At 43.6% G+C, this 26445-nt stretch overlaps 1 protein-coding gene across 1 annotated transcript; it reads right to left on the bottom strand.

Annotated features, from left to right (window-relative positions):
- Nucleotides 1–1281: 1281 nt before the first annotated feature.
- On the bottom strand, nucleotides 1282–23964 carry LOC139647456 (apoptosis-stimulating of p53 protein 2-like). Its single transcript, XM_071523353.1, has 17 exons — nucleotides 23814–23964; nucleotides 20501–20614; nucleotides 17187–17263; nucleotides 16662–16763; nucleotides 15504–15684; nucleotides 13582–13790; nucleotides 12634–12798; nucleotides 11586–11805; nucleotides 10912–11040; nucleotides 8745–8851; nucleotides 8182–8578; nucleotides 7047–7822; nucleotides 5290–5427; nucleotides 5054–5187; nucleotides 4475–4641; nucleotides 3247–3446; nucleotides 1282–1410 (listed from the first exon to the last, which is right to left on the bottom strand). Exons 1-17 carry the CDS (start codon nucleotides 23959–23961, stop codon nucleotides 1369–1371), a joined length of 3306 nt encoding a protein of 1101 aa, XP_071379454.1. The 5' UTR covers nucleotides 23962–23964; the 3' UTR covers nucleotides 1282–1368.
- Nucleotides 23965–26445: the final 2481 nt, after the last annotated feature.

Genomic DNA, 26445 nt, shown 5'->3' with positions numbered 1-26445 from the left:
ACCGAGAAAAATAAGCTATGTATTTATACAAATCATGTATTTTTTGCTGCATTGGTGTTGCCTTTCATAACGTTTCATTGTTCTGATAAGTTATCATAGCTAGCTAATCAGGTATTAGCGCTTAAAAAAAGAACAGAAAAAAAAAATCACCAGTGTTTATGTTAACTTATGTAACAATGTATCATTATGAAAGGCAAAGCAGCAAAAAATACATGATCTGGCTCTAATCAACTTCTCCATTTTGTACTTTGTACTTTGAACTATTTTTCATGAAACAGTCACGTTGCTAGGGAAACAAGGAAGCTCTGAATTGACTGTTGATGGAAAAGTTCAGCTTGTTGAGCGTCCGCACATTGGCCGAGTTTCCCTCATTTTTTTTTCTGTTCATTTTTGATTAAATTCTTCCTGTTGTCTTTCTGATACGAGTTGTAGAGAACTGGGAAGCTTTGAATGGCTGGACTCATCTTTTCCTTGTTGCACTTCCAAGTAGGGCTGAACGATTTTGAGAAAATATCTAATTGTGATTATTTTGACCGATATTGCGTTATGATTTGCGATATCAGAGGAAATGATCATTTTTACAACATTATTCTCATTTTCATTGAAAAACATATTAAAATGATTATGGTGTGATTTTTGCGGGGATCTGTACCAAACAAAGATGTTTTCTTAAGCCTGTAGAATATGATGTGTAGGCCAGGACATCTCTGCAGCACGACAGTATTTCATTTAAAATGGTATTTTGACACATTTCACCTTTAACAAATATTGCGCCTCCTGGGATTTGAAAATTGCAGTAGGCCATATTGCGATTTCGATAAAATTTTGATTAATTGTTCAGCCCAACTTCCAAGGCAGAACTATTGCTGATCCTGCTGCTCAGTGTGAACACTCAGTTAGGGTGACTCCTTGTTTTAGACCGAGAGTATTTGAAAAGTTTCATTCCAAAATGAAAGATCCAGCCTTAGAACAAACAGTGTTACATGAGAGTAAAACTCACTGAAGAACACCGCTGAAGTCATGAACGATCTTTGGATTTATTTGATCTGATCATGCTTATATTTTTGAAGCATTATGGTATTTTTAAATGGATACACGGCATTTTGGAATGAAGCCCTTCCTTTCTACCAGAGGAGGTAGATGAACCGGCCGTCTCCACCGGGACTTTCTTCTCATCTCTGCTCGTTCACTCGAGACTTCGGCAGGTTTCACTCTACTGTGTCGTTTCGTTGTGCTCAGGTGGAAAAACCCCAAGGAGGCCTAATGATAGTAAGGAAAATAGTCGTCTTTCTGTTAACAACATTATCTAAATATTTCGTCTCCAGCTCTGTCCCCTGCTCGTCCCTCAGAGCGTTTTGTGTTGAGCTGTTAAGCCAGGCTCCTCTGCCGCGGCTTGATCCGCAGATAAAGCTGGGGAATAAAGCGGGAAAGATAGCTGTAAGTAACGTATTAAGAGGGAGCCCAATTTCTCATTAAAACACTATAAATACCATTTAAATAACCTCTTATGTAATAGTGTTGAGTAACAGGATTCCCCCAGCTGCTTTAAACCTGATTACAGCAGACTGACAGATATGGGGCCACTTGACCTTTCATTAAAAATCGGCCAGTTAATTTCGCCCACCTCTGATATGATGATATGATACAGTTTGATTGATTCCATATTTACTGTAGATATACATATTGGTTGAATCCTTTACTATACTATGAGATACTACACTATACAATAGCAGGCCAAATTAGGTTGGTTCACTACAAATAGTTTTTTTCTTTGACTAGACACTTTTTAAGTACATTATTTTTCTGTGAGGTAGACTCAAACTCTTTATTTCCTCAGGTGGCTCAAGCTTCAATCATTTTCTGTTGAAAGAGGAACTGTCAATCATTTTATTGAAAGAGGAACTGTCAATCATTTTCTGTTGGAAGAACTGTCAATCGTTTTCTGTTGGAAGAGGAACTGTCACTTATTTTCTCTGTTTCTAGGTCCTGTCAATAAAGTTGTGGGAGAGCAGGCGTTGCCGGTGATAATATACTATACTATGGAACTTATTTTCCCGGCGGCCATTTTGAACACGTCACACTCTGGGAAGGAAACTCTCCAGAAGAGTCCAGTCCAGCTCTGTCCTGCTGTTGTGAACCTAGCCTCACAAACTTCAAACATTTATCACATCACAGATACTGAAAAACCTATTAGAAACGAATAGATGTCAAGAATCTGGAGGAATATAGGTTCACAGTTTAAGCTAATATATTTGGTGCACTATAGCTAGCTACCAGAATCTAAACAAGGTAGCTAGCTTGTACCCAATCTCAGAACCCATCGTCTATCGGTCTGACGATGATTAGACTCTGGGGGCGACGGCCAATATTTGGGGGTTTCCGGTGTAGCCAGTGGACATCCGGGCCAAGACTTCCTCTTCCGTGCGCCGGTCATTGTTTACAGTCCGATTAGCAAGTTGAGACGCGAGAATGGAGTTGGAGTTGAGAGACGACGTCTCATATGCAGATATCTGTTTATAGAGATTAGCCGAAATATCGTCTGGACCTAAAACACCTACAAAAAGTATTGATGTTTGTGTATTGTGTGGAGAAACGTTCGACTCGTCGTGTCTGACTGGCACACGGAAGAGGAAGTCTTGGCCCGGATGTCCGCTGGCTACACCGGAAACCCCCAAATATTGGCCGTCGCCCCCAGAGTCTAATCATCGTCAGACCGAGAGACGATGGGTTCCAAGATTGGCTTGTACCCAACTAGCTAGTCAGCTAGTTAACTTATGAAATTAGCTAGCAATCTCAATAACAACAACGAATTTAACAACTGGTACACCTTGTTCACAACTGACTTTTGTTATTATTCCTATGGGAGACAATTTTGACGGACTGACAGCAACGCCCCCTTACAGACAGCGGTTCTGTTGGCAATCTGTCACTCTGCAGGAGTTGTCACTTTCCTCCATATTGTGATCGCTGCAACTCGTCTGGTTACAGTATTATGAGAAGTTTGGGATCGACAATGCATCAGGTCTATCTGAACTCATGTGAAGTAACACTAATTTTATACACACTAGTTTTATGTATATGCAAATCTTGGTAGAGTTTCCCACCCTGTGTGTCACATAAATTCAAAACAGGAAAAGTCAGTACCATTCTATACTATATTATATAGTACATTTCAGTAAACCATACTCCAGTGTCTTCCTCATACTCTACTGTGTTCTACTGTCCTACATCTTCTCGCTGTCTCACCCCCAGCAGGTTACGGGGGATGTATCCCTCCTGGTCACCACATCGCGCCCACCACCACTCCGTCTCCTCCTCGCCCTCCCGCCTCAGCACCGTCATGCAGTCGCCCTCGCTGAAGGCCAGCTCGTCGTCGCTGTGGGCCGGATAGTCCCACAGGGCGTACACCACCCCGCGGTTCATCACGCCCATCTTCTCCTGAACGCCTGCCGGGTCACACAGGGAGGGAGAGGAGGGCAGAACGGTCACAACAGACTCACAGTCAGTATAGACTAAAATCTGCAATAAACCGTTGGAATATCTCACAACACAACTGTGATGGACTCTGTGAAAATATTGGATTTCAGTTGAAATTTGAATTTGGGTCAAATTACTGCGTCTATCTTGGAGCGGCGGTCCTAAAACATTTTCACTGTAAAGGACTTCCATTTGATGAGATTTAGTCCCAGGGACACATGTTTCAGTTGTTAATTTAGTATTGAATTGTCAAACTGTCCACACTATAATCTATAGGAGATAATAGGGTGAACTGTATGTTTACAATAGTCATTCTTATCCATTCTCCATTCTGGGGGGGCTCCAGTGGGTCCCCCAGCAAAAAAGGAACCCTGTAACCAATTCAAGAACCCCTGGAACCTTCTCAGGAACCCCTGCAACCCCAAAAAGACCCCTGGAACCTCCTCAATAGCCCCTGAAACCCCCCAAAAGACTCCTGAACCCCCCTAAACGACCCCTGGAACCCCCTAAATGACCCATGGAACCTCTTCAAGAACCCCTAGAACCTCCAAACCCCAAAAGACCTCTGAAACCTCCCAAAAGACTCCTGAACCCCCCTAAACAACCCCTGGAACCACAGTAGGACCACTGGAACCCCTAAAGGACCCATGGAACCTCCTCAAGAATCCCTGGAACCTCCTAAAGTACCCCTGGAACCAACTCAAGAACCACTGTAACCTCCTCAGGAACCCCTGCAACCCCCAAAGGACCCCTGGAACCTCATCAAGGCCCGCTGGAACCCTATCAATGACCCGTGAAACCCCCCAAAAGACCCGTACAACCCCTCAAGGACCCCGGAATCTCCTCAAGAATCCCGGAATCCCCTCAAGAACCCCTGAAACTTCCTCAAGGTCTCCTAGAACCTCCTCAAGGACCCCTGGAGATCACCCCTGTCTTGAGCCACGTTTAATAATCCATTTTGAAAGTCCTACAGTGTGCAGTGTTGTTTTTTTCTCACCATAGAGGAACTGGGAGCACTGGGCGTAGCCGTCCTCCATCTCCTCACACTTGTCGGCGGCCGTCTGCATGTCGCTGTAGGTGGTGGCGAACACCGCCGCTCCCGACTCCACCAGGAACTTACACACCTGAACGTTGTTACAGGAGGCGGCACAATGGAGGGGAGTCCTGGAGAGGAGGGAGGGAGGCCAGTTGATTTCTACTGTTGGTTTAATCAACTAGAACTTAAAGATGCAGTTGATTTCTACCAATTGTCAACCAATCAGAGCATTCATTAAACCCTGGGTGTACTGTAGGTGACATCGTTTACACCAGGAAGTAGGTTGGAATTTTACATCTGATTGACGTTTGATTCTCTTGACAACCAGTGGAGAGTTTTTCAAAGGGTGTTTCCACAGTGGTGACAGGTAATTTGGATAACTTTACATTAGCAGGTCCTTTGTTAAAGTATACCATGAAGTAATGAAAGAAATGCAATTCTAATTGCGCTGGACCTTGAAGTATCTGAGTAACAAACTCAACACTGTTACTCTCATCATCCTGACAGCGGTGTTGTTCTGGGTTTGCTGTTCAGACTCACCAGCCGTCGCTGTCGGCAGCGTTGACGTTGACGCCAAACTGAACCAGGAACTTGACGATCTCGGTGTGTCCGGCGCAGACGGCGTTGTGCAGCGCTGTGATGCCCTCGTCGTTCGGCATGCTGGGATCCTCCACCTGCAGGACGACATGGGATCACATGTGGGACAACTTTCACATGTGGGACAACTTTCTTCCTCGTGGATCAGCAGAGTAAGACAGAACCGTGGTGTGACTCACGTCGTAGATGACCCTCTGCACCAGGTCGTACTCCCCCTCCAGAGACGAGTCCAGCAGCAGCGCCAGAGGGTTGAACTTGACCCGCATGCCGTGGTTGATCCGCTCCGACCCGACTTTACGAAGGTTCGTCCTTTTCCCCTGAGAGACGGGGTGGAAATAGCGGGTAGAATGTGAGATGTGATGCAGTCAGGAACACAGAACAAGAAAACAGGAATCTCCTATTGGAAATAAATACAAGTTGTATGTCCAAAATAACTTGAAATCTTGGAAAAAACCCTGAAATAAATCACCTTCTCCTATATCTATGAGATGTTTCAATGAAAAGTCAGTGTTAGTGCTAGGCCTGTGCTGATACAAAAAAATTCATAGTACGGTTATCTTGTCCAAAATTATCTAGATATCCAATATTATCTCAATAATTATTAATGTGGTGAAAACCCTGAAAAACAGTTTTGTAAAATGCTTCAATTAATTAAAAACAAATTTATGGTTGGTGACACTGATTTATCACTCGCAGCCTGATTATCCCCGGCTTAAGCCATGATTATGTTTATGTATTTAACACAGACTCTTCTGTCTGACGCTGTTCTCTTAGCAGAGGATTAGAGGGCTCCTACTTTAGGGAAAATAACGTCAATGATGACAGACGAGACAGAGCTGGGACTGTGCTGTGTGTTTGACTTTCTTATTCAGCCTTCCAAGAACTTGCCGGTTATCGTGGTGGTCACGGTAATAAAAATTAGGGGCGGTGTCATAACCGTTATTCTACCTTCTATTTTTTTTGGGCATTTTTGCCTTTATTGGATAGTACAAAGTCAAAGACAAAGACGGGAAAGAATGGGAGAGACAGGGGGATGACATGTGACAAATGTCCTGGGCCAGATTCAAACCCAGGACGTTGCGTTTACATGGTACAATCTTAGACCGCTGAGCCACCAGGACGCTCAACCGTTACTCTTTTTTACTGCAATATATAGTAATACCGGTTATTGGCCCATGCCTAGTTAGTAGTGATGCACGGATCGGCTCTGATGCCATCCGAATCCGCATGTACGCATAAGTCATCCACCCCCCACCCACCCGAACAAATTATTTTCTACGATTTATAGACATTTCACTCCACCTCTACAGTGCCTTTTAAATTATGTCGAGCAGCGCAAGCTTTCTATGTGATTTCTTTATTGTGTGTTCGTTGTATTGATTTATGAGTGTTTTCTTTAACGATTTACTTTAAAGATTACTGCTGCTGCTTTCAGTAATTAAACGTTTCCATGGTGAACTGTGCCTTTGCAATACAGTTTCATATTTATGCTGCGGTCCCGTTTCTCTCTTGTATACTGTAATAGAAATAATTGTTATTAGTGTCAACACAGCGTCTCTCTTAATGGGGAGACGCACTTATCGTTTCTGCTGCGGTGGGATCGCTGCAGGTATTTAATGAACTCAAAAAATATCTTTTTTTTATGCACACCCGATCACACATTACCATTATTTCTCAGTGGGATATATGTAAGCGTGATGATATGGTAACATATTACACTGAAGTAGGCTGGTTTTAAATAAATAAACAATATTTTCCTCATTAATGATGTATTATTTCACCCACCCGCAACCAATCACCACCACCCGATCCGCCCAATCCGCGGATTAACCGCGGTGCCCGCGGATATAACTGCAATCCATGCATCACTACTAGTTAGTGCTTCCACAGGGAATAGAACCCTCCACCCTGGCAGAGTGCCTTGCTCTCTGCTTACCGGTGGCAGTGTGACCTGTCCGGTGACCTCTGGAGGCTGCAGGCTGAGGTCGTCTCCCTGCTCCGCCTCCACACAGCTGGGGTAGGGGGGCGGCGGGTAGGGCGGGTACTCGTCCACAAACGGCTGCTGAGGGAGCGGGGTGGAAGGGCACGCCTCCCCCTCCTCCTCCTCCAGAGGGGATGGCAGGGCGTGGCAGGAGGCGGGGTCAGGGATGGGCGAGCGGGGGGGCAGGGGGGGAGGGGTGTGGCTCTCCTCCGGGCTCTCGTCAAGGGGCGTGTCGAAACCGGAGCCTGTGTCGGTGCCGGCGTTGCTCCTGGAAACCGAATGATGCTCCATGCCGCCCGTCCCGTCCTCGGTTAGCTGAGCGTGTGTCATGGCCGTAGCGACGGTCTCCATGGGGATGGTCTCCATGGCGGCCAGAGTGGTCTTCTGGTAGAGCAGCTTCTGGATGTTGGGGCCCGCCGGGCCCTCGGGCTCCGTGATGGAGCTGCGTTTCTTGAGGGGCCGCGGGGCGTGGTGCAGCCGCCGCCGCAGCGCCTCCAGGTCGGCGTCGCTGGGGTTTCGGTGGGGGTTGGACAGGAAGGGGAGGAGCTTGGTGGGGCTGAGCGGTCGAGGGGCGGAGCGCTCCGCCGTCTCCGGTCCGACGCCTTCGCTGGTAGCCAGGCAGCCGCCGTCCACCTCGCTCCCCTCTGACAGAGACGACCCAGAATGCACAGCAGCGTCTGAACTGAGAGGCTGCTGCCCCCCGCTGGCTGGGAGGACCGGCTTCCCGTACACTGTGAGGAGGCGGGGAAACTGTTAGTATTAACAGTAGCAGAAGTGGTAATAGTAGTAGTATAGTCATAGTAGTAGTGATAACAGCAGTAGGAACAGTAGTAGTAGCTGTAATAATAACAGGAGTAGTAACAGTAGCAGTAGTAACAGCAGTAGTGATAACAGCAGTAGTGACAGGAGTAGCGGTAATAACAGCAATAGTAGTAATAGCAGCAGCAGTAGTAGTGGTGGTAGTACTACTAGTAGTAACAGTAGCAGTAATAGTAATATTAGTAGTAGTAGTAGTAGTGGTAGTAATAGTAATAGTAGTAGTAACAGAAGCAGTAGTAGTATCAGTAGTAGTATCAGTAGTACTCGTCACCTCGGGGCTGGCTGCGGGTCAGCGTGCCCTGGCCGGTCTGCTGGTAGCTCTTCCCGGGCGTGGCATGCTGGGTGTACATGGAGTAGATGGACGACGCCGCCAACGTCTGGGGCTTCTGCAGCACGGGGGGCGGGGCTTCAGAGGGGTCGGGGGTGAAAGGACGCACGGCGGCGGCCGGCGGGCTGTCCTGCTTGGCGGGCAGCGGCAGGGTGTGGCTGTGGCTGGGCAGGGCCGGCACGGCCCGCAGGACGCCGCCCACCGGACGGGCTTTGCCGGGGAAGGTGCCGGTGCTGTAGGGGGGCTTGGTGAACCCCGGGGGGACGCACTGGGAGAACTGTTTGGGCTTACTGGGGACCGGAGGTGGAGCAGGCATCTTGGCCAGACCTTTGCCTGAAGCCTGAGGGTGAAATACAGAGCAGACATGAAGATAACGTGCTGTCACTCAGAGCTGCTCATCATACATAACATACATTGTTTAACAACAAAATACAATCCAAGTCACATGAACATCAAGTTATTGTAATGAGGAACCAGTCTGATTGAGAGTCAAAGTGCAGCAGTACCTGGTTGTCCCTGAGCAGGTTCTCAGTAATATGATTGGTCCGTGAGGGGACAGGGGGCGGGACGTCAGAGCCAGAGAGCCCCTTCTGGTCCGAGAGGGTCTCACCATCTACAGCAGAGACAGAGGAAACACCACCATCACACCAGCATCATCACCTCCGTGGCATGTCTGAACACCTCCAGTGGTCTATCATACCGACTGACAAATCATTAAAGGAAAAATCCCCTTGGACACGTATTGATTGTGCTGCTGGCAGTGTGAACACAATGGTTAAAGATACTGGATCTAAATTTTAGAGACACTGAATGATAAACTCTTCATATGTGGACTGATTCAGGAAGTTAGAGTGGATACAGACAACTTTTCAACTTTCCCCCCGTTGTCCCCCCCCTAGTGTTTCCAAGTGGTATTGTTGTTTGCGCTGCTGTCGCAAAGACAACCGGATCGCCTTCTGTTAGAGTCTAGCTCTGTGCAACAGAACAAACCATCTGTCTGCTTATCAACTCCTTGATCATAACACAATACAGTAACTTTCACCACTGCTCATTTTAGAAAGGCCACTGCAAGAAAACGTGTTCTTTGTTTAGATTATCAAACGGACAATGGATCATTTGTTTGTTTCTGGCTGCTAGCGTTAGCGTTAGCTAGCGTTAGTAACATGGCTAACATTGCTAACGCTAGCAGCCAGAAACAAACATAGTTTGTTTCTGGCTTACTTGTAGCTCCTGGTTCGTTTTCTAGCTGCTAGCGGTAGTGTTAGCAACATGGCTAACGCTACCACTACCAATAGGAAAACCTATCCTATTCCTCTTTTGGTTGCGCAATGGATGACGCACTTCCTTTGTGCCGTAAATGGAGCCTTCATTCTCCCGGGAGATCGTACCCGGTGGCAGACAGAATTGCATAGTGAAAGCGAAGCTTATAGGGAACCAATCTAAACGCTGATGGTCATTATTCTATAGCCGTTACACTGTGCAATCAACATTTACTTCATAATGATAAGTTAAAGCAAAAGTTGTCTATAGGGTCTTTAAAGAACAGTTCCAGTGTGATTGGACTTTTTGCTGCATTCACGATATTTGCAGTTTTTCCTTCATCTAGTTGTTCTTCAAAGTAAATATTTGGAAACAAACGCTGTCTAAATATTACGAGTTACTCCCAGTAAAGAAGAGGGCAGCTGTTTAAATCCAGCTTTAATTTAATTTTACAGACTATAGCTGGAGGAATAGTCTTGGTTTGGTTTGACTGGGTGGTGATTGACAGGAGGCGAGGCCTAACGTAATTGCAGAGAATATTAGCTATTATTTTGGAGAGGAAAATGTGGAAATTGGACACATAGTGAACCAGAAACGGTATCTTTCCTCTTCCTGTTTAAGCAGAAAGTGGAAGTAAGACGCCCCCCTGCTCTCTCATCTCGTCTCACTGTGTTTTCGAATGCGATGCATTAATATGAAACAGTGAACGGACCTTCTTTCAAAATGTAAGTTTATAGCCTGATATCAGCGTTCTGATGCAGACTGTTGCTTCTCATTCACAGTGATGGATTACCTTTATACCGACTGAATTAGAAGTCTGCAGTTGTTTTCTATGCTGTTTGAAATTGAATGGGAGTGAATGAGCCTGAGAGCTTTGGAAAAACTGATTTTAAAATATCTTCAATCATGGCACAGGCAGGTAAAAATAGTCAGAATTTACATTAAAGAGATGGAAAATGTAAAAAAAATAGCAAAAAACTCATGGCGGAACAGTCCTTTAAGTTTGTGTTTCTCAACGTGAGGTCCGGGGACCACCAGGGGTCCTTGAGGGGGTTCCAGGGGGTCCCCAGCAAATTGATGAATTGTTAAACTTCACCATTATTTCATTTACAAGAATATAACACACTTGGAGAATGTAGAAGAATGACTGTTTTGGTCATAGTTTCACTGTTATCTCTCTACCTACAATACAGATAGTCATGGGATTCTAGACAAAATCATATCTAACAATAATATTCACAAAAATATCTCAGAAAAATATTCTCAGAATCTCATCAAATGGGGGTCCGTGGCCCTAACGTGGACTACATTAGGGGTCCTTGATATGAAAAAGGTTGAGAATCATTGCTTTAAGTATTAGGAAGGGGAACTTGAGATTTGGCCAGAGGGAAGGTTATTGTAGCCGTTTCTCACCTGAGTTGCGGCAGCTGAGGCTGGACATGCGCGGCAGGGTGGAGGCGTGGCTGTAGCCGCCGCCGCCACCGGAGTCAAAGGCTGAGCTGCTCCAATCAGAGAGCTTGGCGGTTTTGGATGTTTGGAAACCTGTGAAGTGCAGAAAAACATACATATACATCCAGTACAGGCTCTGGGTCTAGTGTGAATCAGGAGAAAGTTTACAAAACATCAAATCAATGGTTTCACGCTCAGCAGACACTGATGGAGCGCCAAAAACATTTGGTCATAAATAAAGGAAAAGATCCTCTTACCCTGTTAGATCTCATCAGTCTGTGATAATCAGTGTATTCCAGGAATTATTTTGTCATAAAGTGTAGTGATTTTCCCTCAACCTGCCCTGCCTTACTTCTACATCAGTTATTTTTCCATCATATTTCAACTTAATACACATGCTGTAATTGTTGGTCTAGTTATGTTTAATACCCCCATTTGCTCTAATCGTATTTACATCCTGTTTGTCTTTGCTGTATCCTGTTACTCTTTGTTGCTGCACAACCCAATTTTCCCAGAAGGATCAATAAAGTTTAATTTAATCTTATTTATCTCATGTGGATGTTTAGTGTTTCGGACATGTACTCTTAACACACACACACACACACACAGACACACACACACACACACAGACAGTGTACCTGAGGCGGGTTTGGCCGGTCTGGGCGGAGGCTTCAGGGAGTCGGGCGTGGGCAGGGTGGCGGTGCCGTCCGGGTACACCGGCTTCACCAGCAGGTCGTGGCGGGCCGGCAGCGGAGGAGCCTGGGAGCCGCCGGAGCCCGTCTGGATGTACGGCCCCACCGCCGCCACCCTGGAGCTGCTGCTGCCCGCCTGCAGCGCCGCCGGGCCGTCCGCCGCCGCCTGAGGAGACACAAACACACCAACAGCTTCACTGCAACATGAGCAGGGCTGCAACTGTTTATTTTCAGTAGCGATTATTCTAGTGGTTATTTTTTCGATTCATTGATTAATCATTTAGTCTATAAAATGTCAAAAATAATGACAAATGCCCATCACAAGTTCCCAGAGCCCAAAGTGATTCTGCCAAAAAACTAAATAAAAAATAATGATATGAAACAGAGAGAAAACAATGAATCGATTGATTTTCTGTCGATCAACTAATCGATTAATCATCGACTAATCGTTTCAGCACTAAAAGTGAGATATCAAGTATTTGAAAACATTGACACTTCCTCTAACAAAATTAGTTAAGTCCATTGTGGAGTATTCTTCAGACCTTTACTTAAAAACTGTTATGTTTTTGAGGATAAAATCATCTGTGATTTTGAAATACTGACAGATGAAATTTAGGAAGCAAAATCTTTCCAAAATGCATATAGAGCGTTTTGGATTTGTGTTTGAACAGGTACACACACATTCTGGTCGGTGTGTGATGTCTGCTGATAGCAGCTGGACCGTATTGCTCAACATTATTTTTATCTCTTCAAGACCTGGAAATTATCAAATTCATTTTTCCATATTTTTCCAGACCTGTGTAGGAACACAACCTCACAGCACCGACTAGAAGAGATGGATGGTGGGGTAGGGAGTTCGACCTTTGACCTGCATACTGTCGGCTAGTGATGTAGCAATTGAAGCTTTTCTAATTTCTAATAAAATGGAATAAGTGTCAGTTATGTGTCAACGTGTGAAAAATGTCATTTCATCCTGCTGTGTGTTGGACCTCACCGGCAGGTTCTCCTTCTGCTGCAGCGCCGCCTTCTTCTTCCACAGCCGCTGCCTCAGCTCGGCCAGCCGCCGGTCCATGGCCGCCACCTCCAGGTTCCTCTTGTTCAGACTGTCTCTCTGCTGCTGCAGCCGGACGCTCTGGTCCTGGTTCAGCTTGTTCCTCAGCTGCAGGAAGGAGGTGTCAGGTCAGGGAGGCTTTCACTGTAGAGATGTCTACAGTATGTTTTGTTTTTCTGTTGTGTTTGGTCTGGGTTTGATCAAAGTGTGCTAGATCTGTTCTGAAGGGTCCGCATGGTCATGAATCACTGAAATGTATATTTATATTTTTATGTATATTTTGATCAGAGTTCCTTCTTTGCCATTCAAGTTTGCCAGTTAGCTAACTTCCGCTCTTAAGAACTGGTTCTTTGGCTCCGCCCACTGAGGTTTAACTCAACCAATCATATTATTAGCCTCCAGAGCAGCTCTGCCTCTGAGAAATGTTTGTAAAGCTAAACTCTATTTAGCAGCACTAGTGCAGTGCCCGTTCGCACCGCTGCTGCACAGAGTGCTGTTTGCTTGTTTATTCAAAGTTTATTAATATCGAACGTGTCGTGTGTCCAAATTGCACCAAATCCCACACTGCATGTCCTTGGGTCCCCAGCAATACACCCGCCAAGTGTGAAGTCGATCGGACGAACGGTTCTCGAGATATGCGACGGACACACAGACAGACGGACAGAGATTCCTTGCTTTATAGTATGATGCTGGGTCCCATAGAGGCCTTTCAGCTGATGTAACCCCCCTCTGGCGGCCATGTTGGAGGTCCTCAGCTCTGTGAACAGCTGACTGTGTTTCTGTCGTCTCAACAGAATTGAACAGACGGTTAATTTCTGTCTGTTTCTGACTGAACTGATCTAACCTAGCTAACGTAGCTAGTAGCAGCTAGCGTTCATACTGAGATCTGACCTGCAGCTCCTTGTAGAGGCGCTCCAGCTCGGCGGTGGAGGAGGAGGAGGAGGCGTTGTGGTGAGGAAGAGGAGGAGGAGGAAGAGACTCCAGCCTGTTGCTCCTCAGCGCCTCCAGCTGGTCGCTCAACTCCTCCACCCTCGACACGGCGACCAGCAGCTCCCTCTGCTTCTGCTGGAACAGACCGGTCATCTGCTCGATCTCCTCCACTGACACACACACACACACACACACACACACACACACACACACAGCCAAGCAGATGTGAATAGGAAAGGATACAACATTTACAATTATAGTTCAGGCATTTAGCTGAAATGACAAGAAGCTTAATGTAAATCCTGTAATTTCCACAATGTTGACCCAATGTCTGGGTCAAATCTATCTAATCTATTATAATCTAATCTAGTCCATCCAGTCTGATGGACAGTTCCCATAAATCCATGTTGTATTTCCAAGATGTCCATCTGCCCAGAATATTGACTGTTCAATGTATAGCAATGTTGTTGATGTTTACAGTCTACTGTTAGTCCTGTTCCTGCTGCTGCAGTGACCCAGTTTAATTTAAACAACACTAGCTAACTTCACACACTGGCAGCCCCAGATGGCAGCGAAAGGTAACTATTTGAAAAACTTGAACTTCAATACCCAGAATTCCTGTAAGATGACGTCACTAAACTCTGACGTCATCTGGACGGAGCGCTCGCTCCCTGATGTTTGGAGACAGTTTGTATTTTGTTCTTAAAGTCACAGTCAAATAATGTTTTTTTTTTTATCCTGTTAGCTAATTCTCCGTTTTATAACACAGTGATTCTCAACCTTTTTCATATCAAGGACCCCTAATTTAGTCCACATTAGGGCCATGGACCCCCATTTGATGAGATTTTGTCTCTCAAACACAAATCTGAGAATATTTTTATTGTCAGATATGATTTTGTCTAGAATCCCATGATTATCTGTATTGTAGGTACAGCGATAACAGTGAAACTATGATCAAAATAGTCATTCTTCTACATTCTCTAATTGTGTTAACTTCTTGTAAATTGAATAATGCTGAAGTTTAACAATTCATCAATTTGCTGGGGACCCCCGGAACGCCCTCAAGGATCCCTGGTGGTCCCCGGACCCCACGTTGAGAACCACTGTTATAACACACTCCTATTTTTAGGAGCTGACATTTTGTTTGATTTCAGTGTCTGCATTGTGTGTCCTCTCAACATCCTGTTCATCCTGTTTCAACTTGAAATGTGTGAAGCAAGACACCATCGAAATGTGTGTGACTTTGAGCTTTGATTTGTCACTTCCTCTGGGGGGAGAAGTGACCGTACCCGAAACCAGAATCTAATTTGGACAAACAGGGAGAATCTACAGAGAGTCAGTCAGTGGACGAGACGCTCTGCTCTGCTGCAGCATCACTTCCTGACGCTGCAGTTTAGGGCTGCAGCTAAGGATTATTTTCATTGTCGATTAATCTGTCGATTATTTTCTCGATTAATCGATTAGTTGTTTGGTCTATAAAATGTCAGAAAATTTTGAAAAATGTGGATCAGTGTTTCCCAAAGCCCAAGATGACGTCCTCAAATGTCTTGTTTTGTCCACAACCCAAAGATATTCAGTTTACTGTCATAGAGGAGGAAAGAAACCAGAAAATATTCACATTTAAGAAGCTGGAATCAGAGAATTTTGACTTATTTCACTTAAAAAATTACTCAAACCGATTAATCGATTATCAAAATAGTTGGTGATTAATTTAATAGTTGACAACTAATCGATTAATCGTTGCAGCTCTACTGCAGTTTTACATAAATACATCTTGCCTGGTGCAGCTTTAAGAATAATCTTCTTGCAAAACGTCTACACTCCAGTCCTGATCCACATCCCACCACCCCCTGCTGTGTGTCCCAGACCTCCACCACTCTGACCTAGTTTGCTGTTGCTGAGGCGTTTCTGCTCCACTTGGCCCCTGAGGGCCCGGACCCGCCGCAGCTTGGCCTCCTGGTTGTGGGCGTTTTCTCTGAGCTGCCGGAGCCGCTCCTGCTCCGTCTGCTGCTGCTGCTGCTGCTGCTGACGCTCCTGCAGCTTCAGGTACCGCAGCCGCTGCTCCTGGACCAGCCAGCAAACACAGTCAGTCAGTCAATCAATCAATCAATCAATCAATATTTGTTTGTCAGCATGAAGGCTAATGCAATCAAGGTGCAGCCTGCTCCTGTGTAGCTCAGTGAGTAGAGCAAGGCATTAACACTGTCAGGGTTTGAGGTTCAATTCCCACTGGAGCCGGCCAGGCTCACTGCTGCTGTCAGGTTTTTTTTTTTTACAACTCTTTTTATTGGGGTTTTCAGGAGTTAGACATACAGTTGAAAATAGGAAAAATAATTTTCAATGCAGATATAGAGAAAACATGAAAAAATACATAAATAAACAAAATAAAAATAAAGAAAAAATGGATATACATGAGAACAGAAAACAAATCAATTTTTACAGGTGAGTTATCGTACACATATGAGGAAAAAAAGGAGTATTGCAAAATATTTTGCAATTTGCACTTTAATTTTTTGCAAATTCAGTTCAAATATAGACAACACGAAAATGTATTAAGACAAGATTAATTAGAAAAAATAAAAAGGAAATAATGGAAGTAAAAGGGGAAAAGAAAATTGGTGGCGAAAAATTTAATTGGATGTCGGATAGATCAATTGTGCTTTTGTGACTCGTGTTTAAACTGGGCTAGTTTGTGGGAAGGGTAAGCGCATTGTTATTGAAGTGGTCGATAAAGGGTTGCCAGATCTGGTAGAATTTGTCCAGGTGAAAACCTTTTATCTCCAAAGATAAACTGCTTGCTTTAGCTGGACAAACAGGCATTTTAGAGTTTTAGAGAAACAGAAGTTTGAATCCTCTGCCCATTATCCCTCCTCCAGTAAAACCAGCTTCTAGCTTTGGTTTTGGTTGGTGCACAGTGAAAGGTGCAGCTGCCATACAGAGGTATCGTACAAACTAAAGGTGCAGAACTTTTTGTAACGTGTAGTAATACCAGCAGCAGTGTCAGTAGCAGTACTGGGTGTATTGTACTCAGTGTGTTGTACCTTGGAGGCCAGCAGCTGCTGCTGAGCGTTGATCTGCTGCTGCTGCCGGGTTGCCAGGTCCTGCAGGTCAGTCAGCGTCACGTCCAGACGAGGAGCTGAAACCTGCAACACACACTCAGCAGTCACCTTCACCTTCACATGGACTCCTGGTAAAGGCTTCAGACACTTCAGAGCCTTCATACTGACACAGGAGTTAATACAGTCTCTTCTGCACGGCTACTGGAGATGGAACCATGTTTCCTACCACAGTGGAAATAAATCCAGAAGCTTTGACTTTTAGTCATCCTTGATCATTCTGAGACGCGTCTAATTATTAACATGTTTTAAAAATGTTCAATAAACTAAACTGAACTGACTCTCAAACCGGCCAGCTTATGACTGCCAAAGACAAAGTGATGGCTGCTTGCAACTCCCTGTTCCAGGTGTAAATGTGATGAGATGTGAACTTTGACACAAAAATGAGACGCTGAGGACAAGCTCACTGCACTAAACTGAACGAAGATGCTCCTGATCTGGATCTCTCACCCCGTTCTCCATGCATCGCTCCACAGATCCCTTCACCTGGTTCCGCTTGACCATCTGATCTGCAGCTCTGGATCCACCTGGACAGTAAAAAAAATATATATATACTGTATATATATGATATAATATATATAATATAGAGATTTTTCACCGCAAAAGAGTGTGCCTTGGAATCCTTTTTTTTTTTTTTTTTTTTAGATTTTGCATGTTCCAGCAGTAGAGGCCATGACCACTCTCTCTTTTCATGATCTAACTCCCTGCTTTCCAAGAGAATCTTTGTTGACACCAGCAACCGGCTCTTTGCATCTTCTCTTCTTCTATTCTAATTATATATAGCCTAGGTCCAAAAATCGCCAAACGTATCTTTTAAGCTCCCTATTATCCTTTAAGTACCATCATTTGGTTTAAATGTGTATACATAACAGAAGTGTCTGCTCCAGGCTCTTGCAGCTCGCTCACACCCGGCGCCTCCTGATCCTGAGCAGGATGGAGTCCAGGAGGCCGATCAGTCTGTGCTGCTGAGATCCGTTGCAGCGTTACATAACAGATCTTTGTCCCGACCCTGAACCTCCTGCCGACCGAAACCAAGACAGCAGAGGAGCCAGAGCGAGCCGCAGGGAGCAGACCGCTTACATCTTCAAAGTCGTTTTTGCATCTGAACCAAAACCAGACCGAAAAAAAACATTGAAAAAAGTGACATCCACTGCTACCAAAAGACTGATGCACAACATTAAACCCAATGATGAGACTTTTTAATACTACTAAATTATTGACACTTGGATATGTTATTTTTGTTCTTTAACCATACTTAAATATGTATATATACTATACTACGGTGGCCCTGAGGGTCAAAACACAATAAAATTTCACAAAACACAACGACATTTCACAAAACACAACACTACAATAGAAACAGGAAATGATATTGAACTGTTGCCAGGGACTTGGGTTCTGTCCAATCACAAACAAGAAGTGTTGTCCCACCTTTTCCGTAATCTGAAATGTTGTTGTGTTTTGACCCTCAGGGCCACCGTACAATACAAGTATATAGCTACATATACTTTTTACACTTTCCTTGTGTCTGTTTATGTTGCTGCTCATCTTCTTTCTGTTGTTGCTTTCTGTTTCATGAGCCTGAGCTGTTTGTAAGCAGGTTTTAAAGCACTTTCCATTGTTGTATGAACTGTGCTAGATAAATAAAAATAAATAAAATAAATTACATTTGATTTAATTTGATTTTGAACATTAAACCAAACGATGCCACTTTTTAAAGTACAGTAGGGAACTGAAGCCCTTGACTGACGGAATGAGACACTTTTTACAGACTGGACCCTCTAGTGAATTATGAACTTAATGTGAACTTAACTAAATGTGATGATTTATTTTCTGTAATCCTCATACAGGACTTCAGAGATCAGGTCTTCCTGTGCAAAAAGAATTAGCTGTTAAAAAAAAAGGCCATTCGGGGTAGAAATGATCTTGTGAAGCGGAGCCTGACCCAGGATGTTTACCAGCTCAGGAAAACCTGCAGAGGGGATTTGCTGTTTTTCAGGACAAAAAAAAACAAAACATTCAGTAATCACAATCCATGTTGAAACCCAGCGGAGCCGCCGGGCCACTGAAGCCTCCAGGCATAAGCTGATTATAGTTTGTCGTCCGCTGTAGTTACACAGCGAGCCTCAGGTCCTGTTGAATGGGCCTCTTCTTTATATGTGGTTATGTTGTGTGTGTATGTATGATTTTTTATGTGTATTGTATATGTGTACGATTATGTTATTTTAAGACGTCTTTTAAGGATTTGTTCTTCTCTTAAATTTGTTTATGTCTTTCATGTCTTTTCTTTTATCCTCTTGTTGTGAAGCGTTTTGTAAACTGTGTGTTTTAAAAAGTCTCTATATAAATAAAGCTTTACTTACTTACTGTTGTATCGTGTGTCAGTATGTTGGATCTTAACCTCTCACACACTGAGTTTCCCCTCAAATTTCCCCTTAAGTAGCTTCAACACTATTAAAAACACTTTTTCCAAACTGTATGATAACGTCTCCTCTATATTATGTATCTGCTGTTCCAACACTTCACTGAAGCTCCAGCTGCTGATACTGAGAGAAATATTCAAACCCAAGATGCTGCAACATTACAGCAAATGGAAAAATCTAGATGTGTTGTGCTTCATTTTTTACACATTTCCCTGTAATTCAGCCTGACTTGTTTGGTGTCTTTGGAAACTTTGGGATGTGGACTAGAATTTAAAATAAAGTTCTGTGGGTTTGAACAAAGCTCGGCTGTGAAACATGGGTTTCTGATGATGATCCTGCATGAGGGAGCGGTGGGTAGAAGTGTTTTTTTAACTGGCAGAAGCAAAATCAAACGACCCTGTTTAACTTGTTCAGCTAAATTTAACGGAAAACTACCCCGAGGTTTCAAGCAAAAGGCTTTACGTCGTCAGTGAGTCAGTCAAGCTGTGGACTGATCAGATGTGTCACATCTGAAAGACGATCTCAGGTTTGTTTTCATTCAGCTGTCCATCGTTTTGAGACGTCCAGAATCTGATATGAGGCAGGAAGTTCTCTTTTTCAGCACCGCCCCGAGCGTCGGGTCGCATCCCGCTTCTGACAAACAGGTCTCTTTTTTGGGGGGCATTTTTTTTTTTTTATGCTTTATTGATAGCGACAGTGTGAGAGAGAGAAGGACTGAGCCTTATGGTACGCGCTCTACTCGGTGAGCCCTGACAAACAAGTCTGGACTTCTCTGACTTCCTGTGTTTTTTTTTTTTATCACTTTATTTTTATAGTTTTTGTTTTAGTGGAACACAAATACACAGGAGAACTGAACAGACAGGTCACTAGGGGTAATACAATACAGCTCATATGTTATCAGTAGTTACTTTCCCGGGAAGAAAGAGAGGCATCAACAGGGCATCCAGTAAGGATCACCTCAAGTCCTTATCAGTCTTCATCTAGTCCTCAAAGTAAGTTAAAATGACTAAACCCATTTTGAAAAAAAAAGAAAACAAAGAAAAAGAAATTATAAATGTGATAATACTAGTAAACCACATACATAAAGTTAAGGGAGGAGAGAAAAAGTAATATCCATATTCATATGTAATAACGATTTCGACCAATACTTAAAAGGTCAGTTTGTCCATATCATACATTTCCTTTACTATCGCTATCCACTCTCCTTTTGTTGGTGGATCCTTGTCTAGCCATTTCTTAGTTATTGCTTTTTTGCTAGCTACAAGTAATACCTGACCTCATGTGTGTGTGTGTGTGTGGATGACAGGGAGGCGCACAGGGACCTGGTCCCGGGTCTCTTACCGGACTCTCGTCCCGGAGCTCGTTGGTGGCGCAGGAGGAAGCGCACCTCCCCTCTCTGCTGCCCCCAGTGCTGCAGCACCTCCAGCATCCGCTCCCCCTCCCCGACCACGCGCTCTGATTGGTCAGAAACACACACACACACACACACACACACACACACACACACAAGGCCATTTTAGATTCCAAAGATATCAACTTCCATTTTTGAAGTACCAAACCAGTTTATTGTTTAGGTGAGTTTATGTAATTCTTGGTCAGCTCAGTAATTTTTAGGGCTGAGCAAAAAAATCGATACAGCTGAGTATTGCAATATTTCTTTCCATGATTTTCCAGCCCCTCGTATCAATACATTAAAAAAAAGTATTCATATTTTAAACGGATTTAAAATGTCCTTAAATTTCCCTCAAATCCCTTTGAATTAAATAGTTTTGACTCAATTTGTCAGCTGAGTTATCAATATAATGTGATGAACATATTAGACTACCCAGGTGGTACACAGCAAGTTGTATTTTCAGCTCTATTTTTAAATTTTCAGTAACTTATGTAGAGTATTGCAATGTATCGCAATATGTATCGTATCGCAATGTATCGTGATACGTATCGTATCGTGAAGCCAATACCCAGCCTTAGTGATTTTGTAATTCAATGATCTGTGCAAGAAAATGAGTGGAACATGCTTCAGAGTTCCATATAATCTGATAGACCTCAGCTGTGTTTGAGCTCTACATGTCACTGTGGCAGAAACACTGAGCGTGTTCAAAGCATTACAACAGTCTAAATCCCACCGGGGATTTTGGAGCTTAGACTGAAATTACCTTGAAAAGCTGCTACTGTTCAGACATTAAGGCTCAAATCCACTAAATGTAGGAAGAGAGCGCTGCATCACCTGAACGCAGTGATGGAAGAAGTACTCTGATCCGTTACTTCAGTAAAAGTACCAATACAGCAATGTAAAAATACTCCATTACAAGTAAAAGTCCTGCATGAAAAATCCTGCTTAAGTAAAAGTACATAAGTATTAGCAGCAAAATGTAGTTAAAGTATTAAAGTAAAAGTAGTGGTTTGGTCCCTCTGACTGATATTTTATTATATATGACATCATTAGATTATTAATACTGAAGCATCAGTGTGTAAGCAGCATGTTACTGTTGTAGCTGCTGGAGGTGGAGCTAGTTTGAACTACTTTATATACAGTTAGCTAGTTTAGTCCAGTGGTTCCCAACCTAGGGGTCGGGCCCCTCCAAAGGGTCACCAGATAAATCTGAGGGGTCGTGAGATGATTAATGGGAGAGGAAAGAAGAAAAAACAAAGTTCTGATACACAAATCTGTTTTCAGTTTTTGGCCTTTTTCTCTAATCTTTGATTTTTGCTGAAATATTGGATCATTTGAACATTTATTGAAATGAAACCATGTGAGGTTTAGAGGGAAAAATCACTATTTGGTGGAGCTGTTAACAACTCATAGACATCTGAAATGTGACCCGACTACACACTGCTTTTTGTAAGACGTCAAAAGCCAAAAAGGTTGGAAACCACTGGTTTCATCTTTAACAATGTGTTGTATTTTAAAAGCTTGTTATATTATCCATTGTGTCAAATCTCCATCTGAAAAGTAACTAAAGCTGTCAAATAAATGTAGTGGAGTAGAAAGTACAATATTTCCCTCTGAAATGTAGTGGAGTGGAAGTATAAAGTAGCATCAAATGGAAAAACTCAAGTACAAGTATCTCAAAATTGTACAGTACATGAGTAAATGTACTTTCCACCACTGCCAGAACGACCAAACCAGAAAACCATGTTACTCACTAACTGTGCACATGAGTGGAGAGCGGCCTAACAGCGCTGGTCAGAAAATAAAGCCTCTTTGCACCTGTCATGGTCATCCATTATGTAAATGACATGTAAATGTCTTTGGCTGCATATTATTTATTTGAAGGAGAAGCCATGCAAATCAAGATTGCGCCCAGTTCAGCAGCACTTCCTCATCACAGTGTGCATGACGAGCTCCTCTGGACGGAGACGTAAACACTGGGACAGTTTGTCCAATCAGAACGGCTGCTGTCAGACAGGAAGAGGGTTTTCATCCTATCAGATCAGCTCATCTGGAGAGTGTGTTTAGGGGTGATGTTATGACTGCACAATACAGCTGGAATCATAATCCTGATTATTCTGCTGATATTGTGATCGGGATTATTAATCACAATTGTTAGTATTCATAAATATAAGTCATTATTCTCCATGATTTGAGGAGAAATTATTTTAATGCAATATTTTAAACATGGTTTCATGCCTTCAAGGTGAAATGAAATGCCGACACAGCAGTACTGTGGGAACTGACACCTGGCTCTAGGTCCTGCAGCACACTGCTGTCCTGCCTGTGTCTCCAGGTGAACCTGGACCTCCAGCTGCCTCATGTGACCGCAGTGAGACGGCCGTACTGTTTTCAACTACACTGCAAAAAATGACAAGTTCTCAAGTGGTTTTATCTTGTTTGAGTTGTATCTTGTTTGGAGTTTCCGTTCCAAAATGGAGCAGAAAGTGAGTTCTGAAAGGCAGAAATCACTGAGTCATTGGTATTGATCACCAACCCTATCAACCCTGCAGATACATTCTGTCTGTTTGTGTTATGGGGCAGAAAAAACTTTACTTAGTCCCCCTTTAAAGTCCCATGAAATAAACTCCCATGACTTTTACATTTCATGGTGACATCAAGCTGCACCAGGAGGCGGAAATATCAATTCCAGCCAATAAAACATCACAGATTTTGAACAGTCCCGCCCCTCCGCCCCGCCCATCAAATCAAACTGCCTTTCTCTCTCTGACTGATCTCACACACTTTTGAATGATCCCTGCCTGCATTATGTCCCGCCCCAACATCCTGTTTCAACAGGAAATACATCAAATCAAGGTATAAATATTCCTTAGTTCCACTATCAATCAGACTACTGAACAGTAAGAGATGAAGTGTGTGTGTGTGTGTGTGTGTTGGGGGGGGGTGAAACGTTGTGGCTTTTATTGGGGGAACATGCAATATCTTGTTGTAGGGCATCTGTGCAATATTTTGGTGTGTATGTTCTGGTGTATATGGATCTGTGTGTGTTACTGAATGTTAACTGTAGTTTGATTGTACATGTATATGGATATATTGTGTGTACATGGAGAGGCGGTGAGCTGCTATGTCACCTGTGTTCTCTCGAATGCCCAAGACAACTTTCTCCTAAGGGAGACAATAAAGGCTAATCTAATCTAATCTAATCTAAAGTAACGAAGCCGTTCCTTGGCTCTTCCTCTCTGGCCGTGCACAGGAACTGACCGGAGCCTCTCCACATCTCGGCCAGGTGGCAGTCGGCCTCGCCCGGCTCCTTGCAGAGCTCCACCACGTCTCTGCACAGCGTCTCCGGCGTGACGGGGACCTCGCTGAAGTGCTGGTCGTTGTTGCTGAGGTAAACGGTGAGGAACATCTGGAGAACAGCAGACAGAAAGAGACAGACGGATGAGGAACCTGTGCTGGTTCACCCTTCATCTAGGAAAACTCAGATCCTGGAAATCTTTGTTTTCCAGCCTCAAACTGTTCTTCCTTCCTGGTTTGTCAGACTGGTTTCCACTCCAGTTGAACAGAAAACCATCTAATGCAATGAATGTGTGAAACCATTCTTTTATATTCCTGTGACCCATTTATAGAATTCCCTGATATTCTCGGGTTTCCCCAGAGAAATCATCAAATTCCCCGACTTTCCCTGTCTGCAAAGCCAAAGAACAGAGGAGTGAAGCTGAGAAAAATGACATCATCATTTCTCTTCCTGTCCCAACTAAAGTCCTGCTGGTTCAGAAGCGGACTGGATCTTGTTTCGTGGCACGGGTATCGTTTCTGCTGATATGAAATCTGAACCCTGCTCATTACCTTTGATCTTGAAAACACAGTTTCATTCAGTATCCATATCAGGTTATTCCCATTCAGGCACAATGGGAATAAGCGCTAAATGCATGCTGCAGCCTGTCCCACCAGGAATCACCCTGGACAGACTGCTGGTCCATCACAGGGCGCACACACACACACACACACACACACACACACACACACACACACACACACACACACACGAAACTCTGAAAAGTACAACATCTGTGATTCTTATAGAAAAGAACAAATTTCATAACCCTTAATTAACAGTTAACTAATGTGTCTGGTAATCATTTACTAATGGTGTTCATGTTAACTAAGGTATTAATTTATACATTATTTAAGTCATCTTTATAAACTAAATAATGTATAAATGAATACCTTAGTTAACATGTAAATTAGTTAGTTAGTTAATTAGTAAATTACACATTAGTTGACTGTTAATTAAGGGTTAGTTAATGCTTATTAACCATTAACTAACCCTTAACTTAGTGACCCTTACTGTAAAGTGTTACCATTTCATTCAAAAACAAGATACAGTTTATCACCATTTGGAAAATGTGACTGCAACTCTCAGAAAATGACTGATGATGCTTCTTAAAGGAAAACAAGTAACTTAAGTGGTAGATAAAATGGCATTTTTACACAGTGGATCGGCTAGATTTTAGATATGGAATCATGAACTTCAGGTTTTTTCTCAAAAATGGATCAATAGCATTTTTGCATTTGAAGGCCGTGGAGCTAGAAAGCTGTAACTTGGCATTTTGGGTGAAAAGGATCAAGTAAGAGGAAATCTATTAAGTCATGTATCTCTTCATTTGTGCATTTATGTGACGATTAAAAAATATTTACAACAGCTGGCCGAAGTTTTGGCTCTCCCGGAAACCTTCTTCTGCCCTCCATATACACACAGCAGTTGTTGAAAAGCTGTTTATTATTTTGGAGATGATTTTCACCGGACAGCAGCGGTGTGTTCTGCACACAGCGGAGAAGAGGAAACAGATATTTTCAGGCGTCTGGACGGAGGCAGCTCAGAGACAGAATGAGGACAGAGGACCGAGCCCAGAGAAAAGTCTTGAAATACAGAGAGAGGCCTTAACCCAGAGAGCAGAGAGCGGGTCAGCTGACACGAGCTTCACCTCCGCTGCTCCGGCCAACATCTGCATCTGAAGCGCTAAGAAGAAGCTGCTGAGCGTGGAAAGGTCAGAGCGGCTTGTCTTCAGCTCCGGCCAGGCGGAACCGACACAGACGTGTGTGGAGTGAAAACACCGGCCCCCGTCCTCCGGGAGGACACGAGCGGCGGCCGAGAGGTCACAGAAACTTAGACTTAGAAACATTGTCCTCCAAGACACATTTAAAGCACATCAAATCAAATAAACAGAAACGACAATAATCCAAATCATCTGTAGCAGCCATCATAAATACCATCACAGTCCAGGCAGACATTTAAAGTGCATATCGATAACTGTACACCTGAGCATATAAACCAGTGAAAGCACATCAATTAACAGAAACCACAATAATCCAAATTCATCTATAGCAGCCATCATAAATACCATCACAGTCCAGGCAGATGTTTAAAATACACGCTGATAACTGTATACCAATAATTATAATAACAATAACTAGTGATCATACTGCACATCCCCTATGTGTCCATGTATTCACATCCACTAGAAACCGGCTTGTGGCTGGAGGGTTGCCGGTTCAAATCCTCTGAGCGGCCGAGGAACTTTTAGCAGGGAAAGTTGAGGGAAAAACTTGTTTCTGCTGAACATTTTATCTTCAGCTTTTGCTTTTGAGGTATTTTCTTCAGTTCTTATTTGCTCTGCCTCTTTCTGTGCCATAAATTGGATTGTGTAAGTAATGGCTGTTTACTAGTGATGGATGATACGATTCAATAAGCAACATGAGGTTCAGGATTCGATACAGCCAGGATACGATGTGATCAGGGTTGCCAGGTCTGTGAGTCAAAAGTAGCCAAACAGCAACTCAAAACCAGCCCAAAAACCAGCCCAATACCAGAACTCAAAATATGCCCATA

Source organism: Centroberyx affinis, unplaced genomic scaffold, assembly GCF_046629955.1.
Source record: "Centroberyx affinis isolate AG114_WGS23_722 - 3 ecotype Tasmania unplaced genomic scaffold, CSIRO-AGI_Caff_v1 ptg001082l_1, whole genome shotgun sequence".
Lineage (NCBI taxonomy): Eukaryota > Metazoa > Chordata > Actinopteri > Beryciformes > Berycidae > Centroberyx > Centroberyx affinis.
Note: the sequence above shows the minus strand (reverse complement) of the source record. Positions and strands in the feature narration are given on the sequence as shown.